This window comes from Pteronotus mesoamericanus, unplaced genomic scaffold, assembly GCF_021234165.1.
Source record: "Pteronotus mesoamericanus isolate MK-2021 breed Mesoamerican mustached bat unplaced genomic scaffold, CSHL_Meso_final contig_50, whole genome shotgun sequence".
NCBI classification, from domain to species: Eukaryota; Metazoa; Chordata; class Mammalia; order Chiroptera; family Mormoopidae; genus Pteronotus; species Pteronotus mesoamericanus.
The window spans coordinates 27,720,962-27,745,231 of NW_026555186.1; the positions used below are offsets into that span (position 1 = coordinate 27,720,962).

The following is a 24,270-nucleotide window of genomic DNA, read 5'->3' on the forward strand; positions in this document are numbered from 1 at the left end:
AGTCTTTTATCTATTTTGAGTTTATCCTGGTGTACAGTGTAAGTTGGTGGTCTAGTTTCATTTTTTTTTCCACATGTACCATTCCAGATCTCCCAGTGCCATTTGTTGAAGACGCTATTTTTACTCCATTTTATGTTTCTGCCCCCTTTATCAAATATTAATTGACCAAAGAGAAATGGGTTTATTTCTGGGCTCTCTGTTCTGTTCCACTGATCCATGTGTCTGTTCTTATGCTGGTACCAGACTGTTTTGATTACAGTGGCTTTGTAGTATAGTTTGATATCAGGTATGGTGATTCCTCCTACTTTGTTCTTCTTTCTCAAGATTGCTATGGCTATTCTGGGTCATTTTTGGTTCCATATAAATTATTGAAATATTTGTTCTAAATATGTGAAATATATCATCAGCTTTTTAAATAGGCATTGTGTTGAATCTATAGATTGTTTTGGGTAGTATGGACATTTTCATGAGGTTGATTCCTACAACCCATGAATATCATATATGCTTTCATTTGTTTATATCTTCCTTGACTTCTTCAGTGTTCTGTAGTTTTCTGAGTACAGGTCTTTCACCTCTTTGGTTAAGTTTTTTCCTAGGTATTTTATTTTTCTTGTTGCTATAGTAAATGGGATTTTTTCTAGTTTCTGTTTCTGATATTTCATTGTTGGTGTACAAAAATGCCTTCTATTTCTGAATATTGACTTTGTATCCTGCTATTTTGCCAAATTCATTTATTAGGTCAAGTAGTTTTTTGGTAGAGCCTATAGGGTTTTCTATGTACACTATCATGTCGTCTGCAAATAATGACAGTTTTACTTCCTCCTTTCCAATTTGGAGGCCTTTTATTTATTTTTCTTGTCTGATTGGTGTGGCTAGGACTTCCAATACTATTTTGAATAGAATTGGTGAAAGCGGAGATCCTTGTCTTGTTCCTGATCTTAGGGGAAAGCTTTTAGTTTTTGCCCACTGAGTATAATGTTAGCTATAGGTTTCTCATATATGGTCTTTGCTACGTTGAGGTATCCTCCCTCTATTCCCACTTTGCTGAACGTTTTAGTCATAGTGGGTGCTGTACTTTATCAAATGTTTCTTCTGCATCTATTAATTTGATCATGTGGTTTTTATCTTTCATTTTGTTTATCTGGTGTATTACATTTATTGACTGGTGAATATTATACCATTCTTGCATCCCTGGGAAGAATCCCACTTGATTATGGTGTATTATCTTTTTAATGTATCGCTGCATCCAGTTTGCCAATATTTTGTTGAGGATTTTAGCATCTATGTTCATCAGCAATATTAACTTGCAGTTTTCTTTGTTGTGTCATTACCTGGTTTTGGAATTAGGATAGCACTAGCCTCATAAAAAGAGTGAGGGAGTCTTCCTTCTTCTTGAATTTTTTAGAAGAGTTTGAAAAGGATAGGGGTTAGCTCTTTCTTAAATGTTTGGTAAAGTTCTCCTGTGAAGCCAGCCAGCCCAGGGCTTTTGAGTGCCAGGAGTTTTTCAATTACTGCTTCAATTTCAATAGCTGTTATCAGTCTATTCAGGTTTTCCGCTTCTTCTTGACTCAGTTTTAGAGGATAATATGTTTCTAGAAATTTGTCCATTTCACCCAGGTTTTCAAATTTCTTGGCATATAGTTGTTTGTAGTAATTTCTTACAATCCTTTGTATTTCGGTGGCATCAGTTGTAATTTTGCCTCTTTTGTTTCTGATTTTTTGTGTGTCCTCTCTTTCTCTTTTTTATGAGTCTGGTTAAAGGCTTGTTGATTTTGTTTATCTCTTCAAAGAACCAGCTCCTGGATTTACTGATCCTTTGAATTGTTCTTTTCATCTCTATGTTATTTAATTCTGCTCTGATCTTGATTATTTCCTTCCTTCTACTTGCTCTAGTGTTGTTTGTTGTTGTTCCTCTAGTTCTGGCAGACATATGGTTACATTGTTTATCTGAAATGTTTCTATCTTTTTAAAGTAGGCCTACATTGCTATAAACTTCCCTCTCAGAACTGCCTTTGCTGTGTCCCATAAGTTTTCAACTGTTGTGTGTCATTTTCATTTGTTTTCCAAAAACTTCTTGATTTCTTTCTTGATCTCATTGTTAACCCATTCATTATTTAACAGCATGTTATTCAGTCTCAATGAATTTGAATGTTTTTGAGTTTTTTCCTTGAGGTTGGTTTCTAGTTTCAAGCCATTGTGATTCAAGAAGATGCTTGATATGATTTCAATTTTCTTGAGTTTGTTGAGGCTTATTTTGTGACCTATTATGGGGTCTACCTTTGAAAATATTCCATGTGCATTTGAAAAGAATGTATATGTTCCTTCTTTGGAGTGAAAGGTTTTGTATATATGAATTAAGTCAATTTGACCTAGAGTGTTGTTCAATGACACAATATCCTTGTTGATTCTTTGCTTGGAAGATCTATCCATTGTTGACAATGGGGTCTTAAAATCCCCTGCAATGAGTGTATTCCTATTAATATCTTTCTTGAATTCCTCCAAGATTTTCCTTATATATTTGGGTGCTCCTATGTTGGGTGCATACATGTTTACAAGGTTTATATTTTCTTGATGGATTGTTCCCCTGAGTATTATATAGTGTCTTTCTTTGTCTCTTTTTATGGCCTGTTTTGAACTCTATTTTGTCTGATACAAATATTGCTTCCCCAGCCTTTTTTTTCATGTCCGTTTTCTTGGAATATTTTTTCCATTCATTCACTTTCAGTCTGTGTAGACTTTTTGTTCTAAGGTGGGTCTCTTGTAGACAGTATATATGCAGATCATGTTTTCTTATCCATTCAGTTACCCTATATCTCTTGATTGCAGTATTTAATCCATTTACACCTCAGGTTATTATTGATAGGTACTTACTGATTACCATTTTTTCCTTTTGTACTTGTGTTTCCTCTCTCTCTCTCTCTCTCTCTCTCTCTCTCTCTCTCTCTCTCTCTCTCTCTTCTTAAAGCAGTCCTTTTAGAACCTCTTGCAATGCTGGCTTGGTGGAGATGTATTCTTTTAGCCTTTGTTGGTTGGTTTGTTTGGGAAACTTCTTATTTCACCTTCATTTTAAATGTGAGCTTTGCTGGGTAGAGTAGTCTTGGTTGCTGGCCTTTGCTTTTCATTACTTGGAATATTTCTTGCCATTCCCTTCTGGCCTGTAGTGTTTCTGTTGAGGAATCAGCAGACAGCCTTATCGGGGCTCCCTTGTATGTTACTAGCTGTTTCTCCCTTGCTGCCTTTAATATTCTCTTTGTCTTTAATTTTTGCCATTTTTATTATCATGTGTCTTGGAGTGGGTCACTTTGGATTCATCTTGATTGGGACCCTCTGTGCTTCCTGGACTTGTATGGCTTTTTAATCTCATCAAGTTAGGGAAGTTTTCTGTCATTACTTTTTCAAACAGGTTTTGTATGCCTTGTTCCTTTTCTTCTCTTTCTGGTATACCTATGCTATGGATATTATTACATTTCATGTTGTCCTACAGCTCCCTTAAACCCTCTTCATTTTTTTAAATCTTTTTTTCATTTTGTGGCTCTGTGTGTGAATTTTTTTCTACCTTGTCATCCAGCTCACTTATTTGATCCTCTGCTTCATCTAGCCTGCTTTTAATTCCTTAATCTAATCTACTGTGTTCTTCAATTCAGAAATTGTATTCTTCTTTTTCTCCTGGCTCTTATTCATGGTTTCTATGTCCTTTTTCCTGCTGATGTAGTTTGCAATAAGTTCCTTGTAACTTCCCTGCAGTTCTTTGAAGTTCTCACCGCAGTTCTCCTTTAGCGTCCTTATAACTATTATTTTGAAATCAATGTCTGACTGTTTACTCATCTCTATTTCATTTAGCACTCTTTCAGGGGATTCCTCCTTTCCTTTTGACTGGGGAGGTGTTTCTTTGTCTCCCCATTTAGATACTCTTTCTGTTTGTTTCTGCTTCTTAGATTGATCTGCTTTGACTCTCTGTCTTCTTGGTGTGACCTTCTATGGTAGGAAATCTGCAGGGTTCAGTGGTACAGTCTCCCTGATCTCCTGAACTTGATGTTCTTGGGATGCCCCTTATGCCATTCATGTTAGCTCTATGGTTGTAACTGGGTTTTGATTGTTGTTGTTTCATTCTTTGGTGGGTCCTTCCCTCCAGCTTGCTGGGAGTGACTCTGATCACCACATTTTGTATGCTGTTGTGCAGGTGCACTGTTTTTTCTTTCTGGATCTGCTTCTGGTAGTCAGATGGTGTCCCAGTCTGGCCTTAGGCAGCCTATTCGAGACTACAAGGCTGTCTATGGCTATGAAGGAGACAGCCACAGACTGTCTCCCTCAGTTGTTAATCTGTAATCAGCAGTCAGGCTTAAACACCACAGGGTGGGCAGAATAATTCCCGTGGGCAGGGCTATTGCTTCCCTTCAGGCTGATGACATTTGGAAGAGAGTGGTCTGCCTGAGCAAGATGGCTCCTACAATACTGGGCATGATTCAGCACCAGGGTACCTCAGTTCTCTCCTCAAAGCCATCGTCTCCGGTCTCTCCTCCAGTGTCTCTAGTCCCCTCTGCCCTCCTACCCTTTGCTGGAGCTGAGTGTAAGTGACTGCAAATGAAATTTTATGCATTGGCCCTTCAAAAGGCTCTCCATGACTCCAGCCATCTGTCCCTGGCAGAGAGAAACCCTGCCGTTTTTCATAGCTGGAGGTTTTCTGGGTTCTTTTTGGGCTCTGGTTCTGTAGGCTTGAGAGCCCAGCTTGGGTTTTAGACCCCACACTTCTCAGGGGGAACCCCCTGGATGCTGAAATATTCCTCCAACACTTCAGCTTCCACCCAGCCAACCCTCCTGCGTCTCCTCTTGCTCTCCATACCAGTCACATTGTGGTAAAACTGTTTTGTTTGTCTGTCTGTTGTTTTAAGTCTTTTCTCCTGCTATTGCTCAGTTGTTTATTCTGGATGATATCTCTACAATTTAGTTGTAATTCCATACTGTTCCTGGGAGGAAGTTAGTGTATTTCCCACTTACTCCTCTACCATCTTGGATCCTTGGTTATGATCTTTTTGATTCATTGTTGTATTCAGTTTGCTAATATTTTGTTGAGGATTTTAGCATCTATGTTCATCAGGGATATTGGCCTATAATTTTCTTTCTTTGTAGTGTCTTTATCTGGTTTTGGAATTAGGATAATGCTGGCCTTGTAAAATGAGTTTGGGAGCCTTCCCTCCTCTTGAATTTTATGGAATAGTTTGAGAAGGAGAGGTGTAAGTTCTTCTTGGAATGTTTGGCAAAATTCACCTATAAAGCCATCTAGTCCAGGGCTTTCTTTTTTGGGAATTTTTTGATCACTGCTTCAATTTCACAGGTGTAATCTGTCTGTTCAGATTCTCTAATTCTTCCTGATTTAGTTTTGGATGATTGTATGTTTGTAGGAATTCTTCTACTTCATCCAGGTTTTCCAGTTTGTTGGCATATATTGTTCATAACCTTTTCTTACTCAACACCACTAATCAGAGAAATGCAAATTAAAACCACAATGAGATATCATTTCAGACCTGTCAGAATGGCTATCATCAATAAATCAACAAACAAGTGCTGGTGAGAATGTGGAGAAAGGAGAACCCTTTTGCATGATTGGTGGGATACAGACTGGTGCAGCCACTGTGGAAAGCAGTTATGAGATACCTCAAAAAATGAAACATGGATCTGCCTTTTCACCCAGGTATCCCCTTTCTGGGAATATATCTGAAGGAACCCTAAACACTAACTTGAAAGAACATAAGTATCCCTATGTTTGGGGGTTTTTTTTTACAATCACCAAGATACAGAAGCAGCCCCCATGTCCATCAGAAGATAAGTGGATAAAACAACTATGGGGCATTTACACAATGGAATACTACTCATCCATGAAAAAAGGAAATTTTACCATTTGCGACATTATGCATGGAGCTGGAGAACATTATGCTAAGTGAAATAAGCCAAGCAGAGAGAGACAAATACCATATAATTTCACTCAAATGTGCAATCTAATGAACAAACTGAATTAACAAGGAAAATGGGGACAGACTCTTATATTGAAAGCAGGATCATAGCTGTGGTGGGGAGGTTAGGGAGTGGAGAGATTGATCAAAAAGGAAAAAAGACTCATTGACAACAGTGTGGTGATTGCTGAGAGGAGAGGGGTATAAGGGGACTAAATGATAATGGAATAAAATACAATAAAGATTAAATTAAAATAAAATAAAATAAATTAACAATATAAAATTCAAAATGAAAACTAGTTTGGGAAGGAAAACTAGCAATGGAAGACATTCACTTCCAGTCATGACTAAATAGCTACCGGGACTTGCCCTCCCACTGTAAACAAATTTCTTTTGATTGATGTGGTAGGGTGAATAACAGTCCTCCAAAGATGTTTATATCTTAATCCTCAGAACTTGAAAACACTACCCAATACAGCAAAAGCAACTTTGTAATGTGGTTATGTTGTGGATCTTGGGAAGGGAAGAGGGAAGCAAGAAGATCAAATGGGCAGAAGGCAATGTGATCATAGAAGCAGAGACTGGACTGATGTGGCCAGGAGCAAAGAAATGATATAGCCTGTAGAAGCTGGAAGAGGTAAGAAACAGATTTTCCCCTGTAGCCTACAAAAGGAACCTGTGCTGCTGACACCTTAATTTTAACCCCTTATTATTCATTTGGACTTTGAACCTCAAGACTGTAAGACGAATAAAGCTGTATTGTTTTTAGTCACTAATTCTGTGGCAAATTATTACCACAATAGAAAACTTAGGCAATTGATGTTCGCAGAGTGTATTTTTCCTCATCCTTTTAATTTTAACCTATTTATGTTTTTATATTTCAAGTGTGTTTCTTAAAGTCAGTATATAGTTGGGTCTTTCTTTTTCAGCTGTAGTGGGGAGGTTAGGGGGTGGAAAACCTCTGCCTTTTAATTGGGAGTATCTTGACCATTTACATTTCTTGTGATTGTTGATGCAGTTACTGTATTTTGCCATGTATAACACGTACTTTTTTGACCAAATTTCTGATGGAAAAATAAGGATGTGCATTATACATGGATATAATGATTACATACTATGAGTATAATAATGGGTATAATAATCCCATATATGATGTGCAAAAAAGCATGAGTGTTCATTATACATGGCAAAATGTGGTAGGTTTGACTGTATTATCTTACTATTTGTTTTCTGTCTTTCTCATCTGTTCTTTGTTCCCTTTTGCCTCTTCTTCTACCTTCTTTTGGGCCAACACTGAATATTTTTTGTTATTCCATTTTATCTCCCTTGATGGTTTATTAGCTGTAACTGGTTTCTTTGTTTTAATGGTTCCTTTAGGTTTTATAGTATACACTTTTAAATTATAATAGTCTATCTTCAAATGGTATCTTCACATATATTTTACAATATTATACTTCCGTTTCTTTTTTCTTTGTTATTGTCACAAATTTTATGTTTATATGTTAAAACCTCATAATCCACTCTTATATTTGTTTAAACAACTTTCCTTTAAAATTGATTAATAAAGAAGAAATTGTATATTTTTATCCATTTATTTACCATTTCCAGTGATCCTAATTCCTTTGTATAGATTCATATTTCTATCAAGTATCATATCTTTCTTCTGCCTGAAGAATGTCCTTTAGCATTTCCTATAGAATTGATCTGCTGGTGATGAGTTCTTCCAGCTTTTTTGTCTGAAACTTTATTTTACCTTCATTTTTTAAAAGATATTTTCCTGGGTATAGAATTCTAGGTTCTAGTTACAGAATACTAGGAATAAAATTTCTTTTAGAACTTTATAGTTGCTGCTCAACTATCTCACTGCTTGCATTGTTTCCAACAAGAACTTTGATATCATTCTTATCTCTATTCTTCTATACATAACATGACCTTTTTCCTTATCAGCCCATATATGAGGTCTATCCAGAAGGTACCCAGCCATGTAATATGAAAAATAGAGACACTTATTAAAGAAGATACAAGATACTAGAAACATAAAACTCTGCAGGAGACACGATGCATGAGCAGGTGCATTGTTGTGATGAAGCTGCCAATCACCAGTTGCCCTTAACTGTGGCCTTCTGAATCATCCCAATAGTTTCTGCAGAGGAATGTTTAAGCTTAATGCAAAATTTGATGCATATTTGTTGCTCTACTTGCTGAGGCATTTTGAATGTGATGGGTACATGGTACACATGCTCACTCAATGGCATCTGCCGCCCTCACTGACTAGTACAGTGAAGTCATCATTGTTCACACATGCTCATTCCAGTCCACTCTCCTTGGCTGCCAGGTTACATTGATGTTGCGCAAACCATTCTCATTATATTAACAATGGCTGGACTTTTCCTAGAAAGTCCTTGTATATCACATATATATTCTTCTGATTTCTTAAACACTTAAATATTATTTCATTGGCTATAATATAATTTATCAACTATTCACCTAATTTATATTGTTTCTTGTTATTACAATTAACAAGGCTGTGATAAACATCATTATAAAATATTTTTATGTATCTAAGCAAGTGTAGTTATAAAATAAATCACTTTAAGTAGAATTGCTGATACAAAAGAATTGTAACTTAAAATTGTGACGAATGTAAATAAACTGTCCTGTAAGGGGACTGAACAAACTTAAACTCTTCTCAACCACATATTAGAATGTTTACTTGTTCTACATTCTTACCACTGGGAATTCTCAAATGTTTAAATGTTTAGAATTCTCACCCTGTCTGGGTGTAGCTCAGTGGATTGAGCGCCAGCCTGCAAACTAAGGGGTTGCTGGTTCGATTCCCAATCAGGGCACATGCCTGGGTTGCAGGCCAGGTCCCCAATGGGGGGTGTGTGAGAGGCAACCACACATTGATGTTTCTTTCTCTCTCTTTCTCCCTTCCTTCCTCTCCCTAAATATAAATAAATAAAAATCTTTTAAAAATGTATGGTCTGTGTAAATTTTATCTTCTTTTCTCTCCTGGCTTCTGTGTTTGAATCATTTTTTTAAAAGGTGTTTTTCTACTCCAAGATTACAAAAATCCAAGATTCACTTATATTTTGTTCTAGAACTCTTTCTTTTCTTTTAAATCTTTGAGCAAACTAGAACTAAAGTTAGTACCATAAGAAATGTTATGCCCTGGCCAGTGTGATTCAGTTGGTGGAGCATTGTCCCATAAACCAAAAGGTGGTCGTTCTATTCCCAGTCAGAGCACATGCCTAGGTTGTGGGTTTGGTCCCTGGACAGGGCATGTATAAGAGGCAACTGATCTATGTTTCTCTCTCACATCAATGTTTCTCTCCCCCTCTCTCTCTCCTTCCCTTCCCTTCTCTCTAAAATCAATATGTCCTCGAGTGAGGATAAAAAGAAATAAAATGAAAGAAATATTGTAAGGATCCAATATTGTGTTTTTCACTACTTATTGTTTAGTCATTTTTTGCCACCAATTTGACACTCCATCATAATCAATACCTGCCCCCATACTCCCACTTTATCTGGCTTCTACACCTAAACTCTTTACTCTGTTTCATCGATTTGTCTGTCCCTGTGCCAGTACCAAATTAGTTTAATTTCTGACTTCCTAATTGTTTCATTTTATGTAGGGTAGGTTCCTGCCCCACTCTCCTCTGGATTTTATTTTTCAGAATTTTCTTGATTAGTTTTTCATATTTACTTTTCCAGCTGAAATTTAGTATCATACAACATTCTCATAGCTAACTTCCAGCCCTATAAAGCAAAATAAACTAAAATAATTAACAAATAAAAATATTTCTGATTGAGCTCTCATGCATTTATAGAAAAATTTAGGGTGAAGTAAGTTTCTTACAACATTGAATCTTTATTGTCAAGAATAAGGTTGTTCTTTCCATTTATTCAATTTTTTATATCCCTCAGAATAATTTTTAAAACCTCTTCTTATAGGTATGGCACATTTTTTAATTAGGTATGTAAGTAGATACTTTTCTCTTTACATACCTGTTATAAATGGGATGTTCTATTTTCTAACTGGGTAATATTTTATACATGAAAGATATTTACTTTGTCTTCTTTTGGTTTACTGAATTTTTAAAGACTTTTTATTTGGAAATAAGTTCAGACTTACAAAAAATTTTAAATACAGAACAAAGGATTCACCTATTGTTAATACTTTGCCACCACTTTTAAATCATTCTATTGCCCTCTCTATATATACATACGCATGCACACAGATGCACACATAAAAAAGAATAATTTATATACATCAGGCCTCATTACTCAGTAATACTTAAGTGTACATTTTCCAAAAACAAGGACATTATTTTACATAACCAAATTATTATTAAATTCAGGGAAATTTAACACTGATAAATATTATTATTTAATCTACAGTATTTCAATTTTACCAACTGCCTCACTATCTACAGTTTTTTAACCAGTTCTTATTTTTCTTTCTGATAGTTTTTTAGTTCATTCCTTGAGATTTTATAAGAATGTATAAATAACATCTAAGACTAAGAATAATAAATTTTGTCTTCTTTTCTCCGTTTTATCCCTCATGGTATGATTTCTTAAAGACTTATGCTAGATTGATCATTCTACAAATAGGTCAGACATGTAAATTTTAAAAGGGTTCTATAACTATTCACTCCAAAGTACAAGTATAGAAAAAAACATTCAGGATCAAGTCCTAGTTATGCTACTGATGATCTGTGCAATGCTGGGGAAAATCCTTAACCTCCTTGAACTTCCTCATCAGTAAAATGAGAACACTTGAGATAGATAATCTCTAAATCCTTTTTAGTACCAGAATCCTATGTTTCTGTAAGTTACTTACTTAAACAAATAAAATAAGCCTCACCATTTTTTCTTGCAAGTTTTCTGTTTTTCCTGATTTGTTCTCCAGTCTTGGGTCTGGATGAATGCATATTCTTCATTTTACCTTCAATCAAAGCAGGACCCTGCATTCTTGAAAAATAAATGTAATTTAAAATTACTCTCATGTTCTCTACAACCATTCATAGAGAGCCATACCAAATTTTGACTAAATTTTTAAAACTCAAAGGTATTTTACTGAGCTGTTGTCAAGCAGCACAGCAGTCTAAAATACAGAGATGTCTCCTGAGTAAACAGTAGATAAATCTGTTATAGGCATGCTAGTCATTATGGTTTCTGGTGTTTTCTTTGTGCCACCTGCATGCTTTTATCCTTTAAAGCAGTCACTTACAAGTGTATTCGGAGTCTCTTGCCCCTTACCCTCCAAGTTGACATGAGACTATCCACTCTATTCACCTTCTAGGGAAAATGAGGAAGACAGTTTGCAGGAAGAAAAGGGTTTGCCATGTGATATGGTACTGATCAAAAACTCCAAAATACTGGCATAAAAACAGAGACATAGATCATAGGAACAGAGTAGAGAGCCCCAAAATAAACATGCATATATGGTCAGTTAATTTATGATAGAGGGAAGGGGGGGCAGGGAAAGGGAAGGGAAGGGGAAAGTCAAGGAACATATAGCAAGGACTCATGGACAAAACCAAAGGGGAAGAGCTGAGGGAGGGAAGGTGGGATGGGGCAAGGGAAAGAGGTGGGGGGAAGGCAGAGACAAATGTATTTAAAAAGTAAATAAATTAATTTAAAAAAAAAAGGATCCAAATATATACAATGGAGAAAGGAGAGTCTCTTCAATAAATGGTATTGAGAAAACTGGACAGCCACATGCAAAAGAGTAAAGCTGGATCGTGATCCTACACCATACAAAAAAATTAACTCAAATAACTTCAAAAAAAGATTTGAAGGTAAGGCCTAAAACCATAAAACTCAGGAAAAAACGTAGAGGGTATGCACTTTCATATCAGTCTTGGCAATTATTTTTTGGATTTGACATCAAAAGCAAAGGCAACAAAAGCAAAAACAAACAACTGTAACTACATCAAACTAAAAACCTTCTGTAGACCAAAGGTAACCTACTGAATGGAAGAAAATATTTGCAAATTATGTATCTGATAAGTGATTAAAATATAAAATATATAAAGAACTCATACAACTCAATAGCAAACAAAATGTGATTAAAAACGGGAGAGGAACTAAAAAGACATTTTTCCAAAAAAGATGCCCAAATGGCCAATGGATCTACATTAGGTATATGAAAAAGAGCTCAATACCACTGACCATCAAGGAAATGCAAATCAAAACCACAATGAGATAACACCTCACACCTGTTAGAATAGCTATTATCAAAAAGACAAGAAATAACAAATGTTGGTGAGGATGTAGAAAAGGAAACCCTTGTATACTTTTTTGGGAATATAAACTGGTGCAGCCAGTCGGGAAAACAGCATAGAGGTTCCTCAAGACAATTAAAAATGGAACTATCATAAGATCCAGCAATTCCACTTGTAGATATTTATCCAAAGGAAACAAATCACTATCCAAAAAAGGTAGTTGCACCTCCATGTTCTTTGCAGCATTATTTATAATAGCCAAGACATAGAAACAACGTATGTTGATGGATGAATGGACAAAGAAAATGTGGTATTCATAGACAATGGAATATTATTCAGCCATAGAAAGGAAGTAAATTCTGCCATTCTTGATAACACAAATGGACCTTGGGGGCATTATGCTAAACAAAATAAGTCAGACAAAGACAAATGTTGTGTAATCTTCTTATATGTGAACTTCAAAAAAATAACAAAAACAAACAAACAAACAAAAAACAAACTCACAGATACAGAGAACAGACTGGTGGTTGCCAGAGGTGGGTGGGTGAAATGGGTAAAGGTGGTCACAAGGTACAAACACCCAGTTACAAGATAAATAAGTCCTTGTATATTATGACAAATAGCAGTACAGTTTCATTCTTTTGCATGTGGCTTTTCAACTTTCCCAGCACCATTTGTTGAAGAGGATTTATTTTCTCCGGATTTGACTTCTTTGTCAAAAATTATTTGTTTATCTAGTGAGTTCATTTCTGCGCTCTCAATTCTGTTCCATTGCTCTATGTGTTTATTTTTTCTGCCAATACCATGCTGTTTTCATTAGTGTCTCTTTATAGTAGAATTTGTGCTTAGAGAGTGTGATGCCTTTGGCTTTGTAATTCTTTCTCATAATTGCTTTGGCTATTTGGGGTCTTTTGTAGTTCCATAAAAGTGTGATGATTTTTTGTTCTTACTTCTTTTTTAAAAAAGGCCATTGGGATTTTGATGGGGATTGTATTTAATCTTTATATTGCTTTGGGTAATAGGGTCATTTTAATTATGTTGATTTTTCCGATCCATGAACATAGAATATCTTTTCATTTCTTTGTGTCTTCTTTAATTTCTTTTAATAATGTCTTACAATTTCAGTGTATAGGTCCTCCATATCCTTTGTTAAATTTATTCCTAGGTATTTTATTATTTTGTTGCAATTACAAAAGAAACTGTTTTTTAAATTTCTTTTTCTGAAATTTCATAGTTTATAGGAATGCAACGCATTTTTGTATATCAATTTTCTATCCTGCAACTTTACAAAAACAAACTTTATTTGCTTATTGTTTCTTTGTCATCCTATACAAAAATTAACTCAAAACAGATCAAAGACATAAATATAAGACCTGAAACAATAAATTACATAAAATAAAATATACATGCTAAACTTATAAACTTTGGTCTTAGCATTTTATGAATTTACCTCAAAGACAGAGACGGAAAGCAAAAATAAGCAAATGGGACTATATAACACTAAAACGATTCTGCACAGCAAAACAAACTGTTAACAAAACATGAAGGCAACCAACTGAATGGGAAAAATATCTGCAAACAACACCTTCAATAGAGTTTAATATTCAAAATATATAAAGAACTCATACAACTCAACAACAAAAAACAAATAATCCAATTAAGAAATGGGCAGAGGACCTGAACATACATCTCTCCCAAGACAAGCAAATGATCAACAGATGTATGAAAATATCCTCAACTTTACTAGCTATTAGGGAAATGTATATCCAAAGCACAATGAGATACCACCTCACACCTGTTACAATTACTATTATCAACAAAACAAATAACAACACGTGTTGAAGAGGTTGTGGAGAAAAAAGAACCATCATTCACTGCTGGTGGGGATGTAAACTAGTACAGCCACGATGAAAAACAGTATGGTGGTTTCTCAAAAAAGTAAGAGTACAGTTATCATATGACCCAGCAATCCCTCTTCTGGGTATTTACCCCCCCCAAAAACTTGAAAACATTTATTCACAAACATATGTGTACCCCTATGCTCACTACAGCATTATCCATGGTGGCCAAAACATGGAAAAAACTGAGAAGTCCTTAGATAGATGACTGGACAAAGAAGATGCGACAAAGCCCTGGCCAGTGGCTCAGTTGGTTGGAGTGTTGTCCCCTACACCAAAAGGTTGTGGGTTTGAGTCCCAGTCAGGCCATATACCTATGTTGTGGATTCAGTCCTTGGTCTGGGCATGTAAGGGAGGCAACCGATAGATGTTTCTCTCTCACATTGATTTCTGTCTCTCTCTCTCCCCACTCTTCCTCTCTCTAAACATATCCTTGGGTGAAGATTAAAAAGACAGTTGTGGCACATACTCATATATACAATGGAATACTACTCAGAAATAAGAAAAGATGAAATATTGCCATTTACAACAACATAGATGGATCTTGAGAATATCATGCAAAGTGAAATAAGTCAGACAGAAAAAATTAAAAACAATATGATTTCACTCATATGTGGGATATAAAACTGAAAACAAATGAACAAGAAAAAAAACCAAACAAAAACTCATAGGCAGAGACAACAGCATGGTGGTTACCAGAGGGAAGCGGGGATAGGGGATCACAAAAGATAAAGGCAATCAATTATATGGTGACAGAAGGAGATTTGACTTTGGATGGTAAATACACAATGCAATACACAGATGATGTATTTCAGAATTGTACACTTGAAATCTATATAATTTTATTAACTAATGTCATGCCCAATAAATTTAATAAAAATTATTTTTACAAAGATAAGTAAGTCCCAGAGATATAAGGTACAGCATGGTGGCTATAGTTAACAATACTGTACTGTATATTTGAATGTTGCTAAGACAGTAAATCTTAAAAGGTCTTATCACAGGTAAAAAAACAAAACAAAACTGTAATTATGTGTGGTGATGGATGTTATCTAAAACTTATTTTTAAAAAGAGAAAATTAGCATTAGGTTGCAATACAACAAATCTCCATTATTTTATCTTCAAGATAAAAAAGTAAGAGTTTTCTAGTTTAAAAAAGCAACTGCAAAATAAAAATTTAACAACACTAAAAAATAAAGTTCTTTACTTAGGGGTAACTATACACTGACTCTGAAGTCCCAAACATAGATTTATAAGTTCTGCAGCATATCTAGGTAGAAAAATAAACACAGCATACCTGAAAGTCTCAGTTGAAGAGTTATTATTTGTTTGATTCTCACAGCCAAGTATTTTTGGTAAAATCTTTTCCGGCATCTTATGCATGTCCTCTGTGTCCTTTGTATATCTGCCTACTTTTATTCTGGATGATCTCCTTAACACACATGGAGCATCCTGGTCAGAGCTATTGTCCACTGGATTTGAATTTCTCTTACTATTCAGTGTATCACAAGAGGTTGCATTTTGATAAACTGAAGCTTGCAATCCAAATGGATTTGGATCTTCTAGAGTCTGTAATAAAATATAAATACATCCACAAATAAATGCAAAAAATATTAAAAATAGGAGAAATTAAGTTTTATCTTGTTCTTTGATTACATAAAAATGCCTCTTATAAGATGAAAGTACAAAAACCCACATGTGTGAACATAATGAAAAATTATATATCAATATAATAAAAGACAATGCATATTTAAAAGCCTAAGGCAAGCAGAACCTAAGTAAAAATTATTTTTATCAATATTTATTCTTAAAATTCAATGCTTTAATTTCACAGGAAATGTGTAGCACAGAATGATAAGAGACACGTACAAAGGGTAGAGATGTAACATTAGGCCAGATCTATGTTCTATTCAGCCTAGTATTTTCTAATTTGACAGCAGCAGGAACAAGAAAGTATATTACCTCCACTATGTTGATTTTAAAATGTTAACAGTATGTTATAAATAGCTCTGACTTTGCCTTAATAATTCATTATAGATTTAACTTTTATAATGACATATTTTTTTAATAAATACCATGTAAACCTTTCCTGAATTATTTATATATCCAGTTGCTAAGCTTCTCAAAGTAACAAGGTCCATACTTTTATTACAGCTGTGAAAAAGAATATTTGATTTGTTCTAAATCAATCTTTCTTATTTCATTTATTTTTTAGTGATATCTGTTTTAATCATTGTTTCTTTTAACATTAACTTAACAATTTTCATTGATCATAGTTTATATGGTGTTGGTTATAATTATTAAATGTTCAAGAAACAACCAAAAATCAACAATGATTATTTAATGTCAATGGGACAAAACTCATTGCACAAAGAGGCTCTATCTATTCAAAAGACAATTAGCAAACTCAAGCAATACTTCAAAGAATTTCATTCTACTTTTTAAAATTTATTTTTTATTGTATTTTTTTCCATTACCATTTATCCCCCTTATACCCTCTTCCACCTCCAACCACCCCCTCCCCACAATCACCACACTGTTGTCTACATCCATGGGCCCTTTTACTTTTTTGCTCAGTCCCTCCACCCTTTAACCACCCACCCCACAAACTGTCAGCTCTTTTTTTTTTTTAATTTCTTTTCTGGACGACTTGCTAAATTCATGCCTATTCTATCATAACTTCCTACACTTTACTCATATTGCCTCATTTCAGATTACAATACTCAAATGATTAATTAAATCTTCATGCCCTATTCTTGTGATTAGTTTCTATTTTTCTGAATATTTTTAGTCATACTATGTCTGTTTTGAGATTTTTTTTACCAGAATTACATATAATATTATGATTCTAGGTGTGTATGTTGCAATATGACCTTAGTATAATGTTATTTATATATTCCTAGGCATGTTCATAGGAGCATTTGGTAATAGACAGAAGAAAAAAAGAAAACAAATAAAAATAATCCAAACAACCATAATTAATGAATTGGTCAAATAAACTGTATACATATACACACACATAAAAATTTCATATAGTGAAATACCATGCAGCAAATAGAAATATTTAAGTACTGCTACATTTGCTGACACAGAAAGATAATCAAGATTATTAGTAAGTTTAAAAAACAAGTAATATTTTATATGTATTATAATCCAATTTACATAAAATAAAATTACATAGAATATGCACAGATAAAAATGGAGACGGATACATGAAACTGTTAACAGTGATTATCTCTGGAAAATGGAACTGTGGGAGACTATATTATTGAGTGTTGCTGTAATGTTTAAATTTTTTATAATTAGGATATATTACTTTTCTAAAAATTGTTACCTGAGGATATATTTTCATTGCTTTAGACAAAGAGGAAGGGAGAGAGAGGGACATCAATGAGAAACAGAAGCATCATTGGTTACCTCCCACTTGGTCTGGAGATTTTACGCACCTGGACCTCCCACCAGGGAATCAAACCTGCAACCTAGGCATGTGCCTTGACTGGGAATCGAACTGCAACCTTTTGGCTACAGGGTGACACTCCAACCAACTTAGTCACACTGGCCAGGGCAAGGATGTATTACTATTTTAATAAGAAAAACAATAAAGATTATTCTTTTTTAATTGTCAACATGAAAATGGGACTCAGCAAGTGGGCCACTGCAGAGTCCCCAGGCATGACACTGTAAGAATTGTGCCCCTGGCAATATCCTCAGACAGAGAATGCAAAGTTCTGCTAAAGCCAGGCATAATTTTTCCCTCTCCTAGCAGACCAACTGCATATATCATATGTCCAACTAGAAATTAATGTGGGCTATCTCATTTCTACTCTTACCTGGGTAGACATAGTGATTTTTGAACTAATAGGGAAAATTCTGGTAAAGAACTCTTTCTTTCTCCTATATAAGCAAGCTAATGATATATCTTCACAGGTCTTCTGGGGAGAAACTTACCTCAACTTTTACCCCTTGAAAACTCTACCCCAGGAACCTCTAAAAAAATCATTGTACACTTTCAAGTCAAAAAGTATTTTCTGAGTGTTGATATTTGTTTAGAAGGTTTGAATTTAAAATAAAGGATATGGGCAATGAAAACTTGTTAAAGCTCACTATAAAAGGCAAAACCATAGATTCATACTTGTACTTACTTGCTGCACTGAAAGATGCTTGTCCTGGAGCTCAGCTAACTTGGAATCTTGTTTAAATAATGGAGTAGAAGAAAGAGACTCAGAATTCACTCCTGCTATTTGTGTACAATCTTCATCAGTCTGAGGCATGTTGAGCTCTATTCCTAAACATTCATTTCCAGCACTGAGACTGCTGCCTCCCTCTTTTCTGTGACAGATGGGTCCCTCCTTGTCTTCAGACAATGTATTTAAGGCTGTTAACAATTCAGTTGGCAGTGCATCATCCTCTGTTTTTTCTAGTGAATCTCTGTGACATGTCAAAGGTATTGATGTGGAATTCGGAGAGTTACTCAACAGGTTTATCAACTCCCTAGGCTCAAAATCACTCATCGTTTCAAACAATCTTTCCTCCTGGGTGTTTTGTGGTGGTGTTAGTAACTTTTCTAAGGCAGACACAAAAGTTTCAAGAGAGCTTTCTTCATCTTTGGTTTCTTCAGAAGTCATAGTCAATGTGACTTCCATTCCAGACTCAGAAAATGTATTTGGTGCTGCTAAGGTCTGTGGCTCTATTAAAGATTTCTCCTTTTCAGGAACCGTATCAGGTACTTTCATACCAGTACCTGAGAAAAGGCTAATTTCAGGAGCATCTCTATTTGCATTTAGTTCCTGTGTATTCCAAAAAGAAATTCCATCAGTATAATACATACAAAGAAATGTTTAAAATGAAAATTTTATAGTTTCCCAGTTTATCATACCAGTAAGTTATCACCAAAAAGTTTTATCAATTTTCCTCCCTTTCTATAAATAAAAATTCCCTTTATTACTTTACTATACCAAATAACTAATGACTCTAAACACATGGCTAAACATCAAATAGTGGGCCAAGGGTAAAATTGACTGGGCCATAATTACAGATGGCAAATTATCTGTTCAGCTAAGTTAAATTAATGTGCTACAGAAGAAGCAGAGATGGCACGGAGAGTTAACCAATGATCTCAAAACCTCTCTGCAGTTGGTTGTCAAAAATCTTGTCAAAAATCTATTGAATTTTATAAAAATTAACCAAGAATAAAATTGGTATAGTTTCACCTTTTTATTTCCCATCTCTGTATGATTATGTAAATGTGAAGTAAAAAGGATAAAAGAGAAGGTGGTCAGAAGGAAAAAGAGGAAAAATTAGGACACGGGTCTATGTAAATATTATAAGCCCTGGCTATAAATAAATGATTCTGGGTTGTGGTTGTTTTAAACAAAAAAACACAAAACTTGTATTTCTAAATGACTATTATTTTTCAAAGACATCATCTTAATGGGTTATACCTATTCTCACAATATTTCTAATGCTCAAAATATTATTAGACTTCCTCTTTTGAAAGTGTTTTCAAATCTTTTTATAAGCATTTCAAGAAAACCAGTCTCAATATTTTAAAGACACTGAACTTCTTTTCAGTATTAAAAACTGCTTATTTGCTTGACCTTAAACAACAGAACAGGTTTCAATGACTTTTGTCTGTCACTAAAAATCAAATCTACCTTCCACTGACACACCACTCTGACACAATGCACTATAAATTTTAAGCACTCTAATATTCTGATTTGATTTGAATAAGAAGAGTGAAAACTATTTTATTCTCCCCCTGTTCCTTTTCTATCTGCCACCAACCATCTTCTCCACACCTTTTGGCTACATAACACACAAAGCCTAAGAAGATACACTTATTTAGCAGTACTGCAAACTATTATTTGCTCTGAAAGATAAAAGGAATTTAGAAGGAATTAAAAAAAATACATCCTATCTGTTCTTTAAGTCATAGCTCAATGTCTCCCTTCTATTTATAGTCCTTATATATATTAATTCAAGGCCATATATGAAATAAATTATATGCATTGGTCACTGCCCTAAAGGAATTTAATTTCTAACTGAAGATTGAGAGCATAAATATATAACATTAAGTAAAATATAAATAATGTCAAAAACACTATATGAACTCAAATGAATGGCATAAACCATAAAGCCTAGTGTGTTACAAGACAGTTTTGGGGGGAGAGGAGTCTGTTGCAAGTTTTCATGATTGCTTTAAAAATGCAATTAAATGAAGTTAAACAGGTTTCTTTATCACAAGAATTTTCATAGTATGTACATTGTAAATCTGAGAACACATTAGGATATAATGTTCTCCAAACTTCTTTGTTCAAAAAAATCCTTTTTCTCAAAAGATCTATTAATATTATAGGATGCAAGTGATTGGGAAATACTGAAATAGTCAATGAATAATAAATGTTAAAGGGGAATCAACTGCTTTTGTCAAGATCACCAGAGTCATCTGAGACAGGGCCACAGAAGAGGGATTTGAGCTAGAAATCAAAGACTTGTGAATAAATGATATAAGGGAGAAACACATATTTATTAAGCACTAACTTGGGCCAGATATGCTGAACTATCATTGCCTTCACTCCTCACAATAATTCTATGAAATGGATAGCACTAGTGGTATTTTACACAGGTAAATGGCACATTTACCCTTGGAACACACACCTATCTGGTCCCAAATTTTATGTTCTTTCCCTTGTTTTCTGGTTCCTGACCTGAACAAAGTTATGGAACCAGGAATGTGTAAGGTACAGCTGAGGTAAAGTAAGGTATAGCAGTGTTGACCTTGGGTAACCCTTGATTGCATGAGTCCATTGTGGGCAGAGCCAGTCTTACAATCCTCTGATTCTCCATAGTGCCAAGGAGAAAGCAAAGCCTAAACAAGAACTCAATACATGGTTACTGATTAGCAAGTATGGCAAGTACAGTAACCATGCCATACTGGAAGATGGCAAGGCAGTTTGTACAAGGAAATATTAAAAGAACAGAAAGCATTTCTGCTACATCATCTCAGCAACTAGTCTGATAATAAGTTATATGTTTCCCCTCTAGATAAAGAATAAGAAACTTACAATACTAAATAAGGAACATAGTCAATTACTTCTGGGCCTTTTGGCTAAGATCAAGTATAGGAACATAGTCAAAAAAATACTATTTCATTAGAGATAAGGAAAAATAAATACTGGAAGGGGTTGTTGGACAAGAATAGATTTCTACCTGTTGAAATGATTTAGTCATATTCCTGCCTATAAAAAGAGCCTAAATGGGCTTGAGACTTTAATAAACATAATTTTTTTAAAAAAAAGATATAAACCTATGTTCTGCATAGCTAATCTCAGTTATGTACACCAACCTTTTCTGGGCGTGGTAAAACTTCAGGATTTTCAGCCTTAGACCCTAGAAGATAATAACATTTGTTTACATTCCAGTTTTATTAAAATACTAAAAATATACATACCACCTCATTTGGCATTTCTTAATCACATAACCTAAAATGATTTCCTCAGACATTCATGTAACATTTCAAATATGTTATAAATATTATACCAATTTGATATAAAAGTACCATTATGCTGGCAGTAAAGTTAATAAAAGAAAATTTTGCCATATCCCTAAAATATTTTATATGAAGCCAAGTAAAATTCTAATTATTTGGAATGAGTTTAGCTAAAAGCCAACCTTATTATTTTGGCTGAGTTATTTAAACTATTTATGACTACATGAGGGAAAATCATGTCTACTTCCTCAGTGTTATTATCTCTTCCATTATAGGTAATAGAATTTAAATGAATTTATGCTGTTAAGCATGAGAAGGAGTGCTTCATGCAGGAGCCAAAAGGAGTCAGGAGATTGTCTTAAATATGACTTCACCTTCACCATCTATTCCTCATCTGGCCTACTGTCTCTGAAGTGAGCCGGCTGACAGCAAGTCCCACCAAGCTAATGGGGATCAAGAAAAAAGGTATTTCTCCTACTCTATTCCTCTTGCCTTCTACCTTCACCAGCAAAGCCCCAGCACTCTGACATACTTAGGTAGGAATTCAGGGCTCACTGGCATATGTTTGAGTCATTATTTTGGTTTCTTTTGATTGCACAATGTTTAGAGCTGAAGTATAAGCAAGTAGTTATCTGCTGAACCTCAAATGCATCCTCATAAGACAGGTTTTCAGCAGAAAAAAATAAGCATACTGAGTTTATATGCTTACTGAGCTTTATATCCTGCAAAAACCCATTATTATTATCATTATCATCATCATCATCATGCTTCACTTTTACCAGTTGATAAGGAAAAGCTTATCATCATCATCATCATCATCATCATCATCATCATGCTTCACTTTTACCATTTGATAAGGAAAAGCTATGAAAATCAGCTAGGAGGATTAAGAGTATCACAGCATTCCAGTCCCTCACAAGATGATGAGAAAAAAGTCTTAAGAATAAAACATTTCTTATCCTTGCATTACAGCCCTTTGTGCCAAGCAATAATGATATATTACACTCTATCCTGTTTCAAATTTTGTATGTCTGGTTGCTTAAAATTTAATATCAATAAAGGAACATTTTAAAACAACAGATACATCTTCAATTATCTTTGCAAGGCAAATTTTGTTTTTAACAAACAGATCCCGGGGGGTGTTAGAATAAAAAAAAAACCAGAATTCATACTCTTCCTTCTTCTCTGAATTGTAAAGAAAGAACCTTAGAGTCATCTTCTTCTATGTTGTTTTTAACCACCTTAACATAGAAATGATAATTCTTTTATGCCAATAGTTTACTATTTTTAAAACTTGATAAATATAATAAAGTATATTATGGTAATTTGATTGCTATATTAAAAACTCACATAGAAGGAATTCTCATTTTCTGGCTACAAAGTTTACCTAAAACAGTTTTTACAAACTAAAAAAAAAGCATTATTTCTTGAATTCTTTTCTCTCCTTTAATAAATTATTAGAAGATTTTGTGCATTTTCTATTTACCACTTGAAAGAGATAAAATGTAATGTATGGGAAAAATAATTCTAAAGTGCCAAATGAAAAGAAAACGTTGAGAGGAGGTGAATTTTAACTTCTAAACAAACTATTTTAAGGCCAACGTTATCATACTTACTAAAGATAATTTACTTATTTTGATCAGTCTACAATTCAATTAGAATTACTCTGAATTGAGAGGGAGAAGATAGAATGGTATTAGGACAGAGTCAGTTATACTAGCTAACAATTTAATAATTTCCTATTACATAAATCAACTCACATTCTAGGATGTTAACAAAATAAGCTTCCTGTTCTCAACACTCTGAAAGGGGTAAAGAACGAGAGGGAACTACAAGTAAGAGCTAAAAGAGAAGGGAATTACCATTTCTGGGTTTCAAGTCACAAAAGATTCATGATAGTAAGAAATACCACGAAGTTATAATTCCGGTGTCCATGGCACTTTTTAAAAACCATTTTATTTATTTATTTTTAGAGAGAGGGGAAGGGAGGGAGAAAGACAGTGAGAGAAACATTGATTGGTTGCCTGGGGACCTGGTTCACAACCCAGTTATGTGCCCTGACTGGAAATTGAATCTACAACCTTCTGGTTCAGAGGCCAGTGCTCAATCCACTGAGCCACACCAGCCAGGGCTCTGTGGCACTTTTAAAGAAACAGTCAGTAAAAGACTTGTGACTAAGAACTGCAATGAGTGCCTTACAATGCTACTGGTGGTGCCAAGAGTGCACAGGTACCAATAGCATCATAAGGCACTAATGGCCCTCACAAGACCAAATGAGTAGGAGGTTGGAATATCGGAAATGCAGAACATAGTGGGTCCCTGTTTTTCTGGGATTGAGCACGAGAAAAATGAGAATAAAACTAACTATTGCTGACACCCGTTATCATGATCAAAACGCAAGCTATTCCTGACACCTGTTATCATGATCAAAACTCAAAGAAGAGAAAGGAATGCCCAAGGCATGCTATAACCCATAACACCTCTCTCTCAAACTGTTCAAGTCACACTTATAAAAAACGGATTTCAACCTCTAAGGTGTTGCCTCTATAGCTTCATGATTGTTACACCTGACCTATAAACTGTATCTTGTAAAAGATGCCAAATAGGTTTTCACCACTTTTGGTGGGTAAGTTTGCCATACTCCAAATTATATTAGCCTATTTACAATTGATTAGACATCTCAAAAACCACAAAGGCT

General features: G+C 34.6%; 1 protein-coding gene across 1 annotated transcript in view; it reads right to left on the bottom strand.

Annotated features, from left to right (window-relative positions):
- The window catches only part of ANKRD31 (ankyrin repeat domain 31), a 128,427-nt gene that overhangs the window by 79,625 nt on the left and 24,532 nt on the right, over positions 1–24,270 (bottom strand). The window contains exons 6-9 of the mRNA XM_054578257.1: positions 21,429–21,472; positions 18,226–18,870; positions 15,381–15,652; positions 10,822–10,928 (exon numbers count right to left, since the gene is read on the bottom strand). Coding sequence (XP_054434232.1) covers positions 10,822–10,928; positions 15,381–15,652; positions 18,226–18,870; positions 21,429–21,472 — 1,068 coding nt within the window. The remainder of the gene's footprint in view (positions 1–10,821; positions 10,929–15,380; positions 15,653–18,225; positions 18,871–21,428; positions 21,473–24,270) is intronic.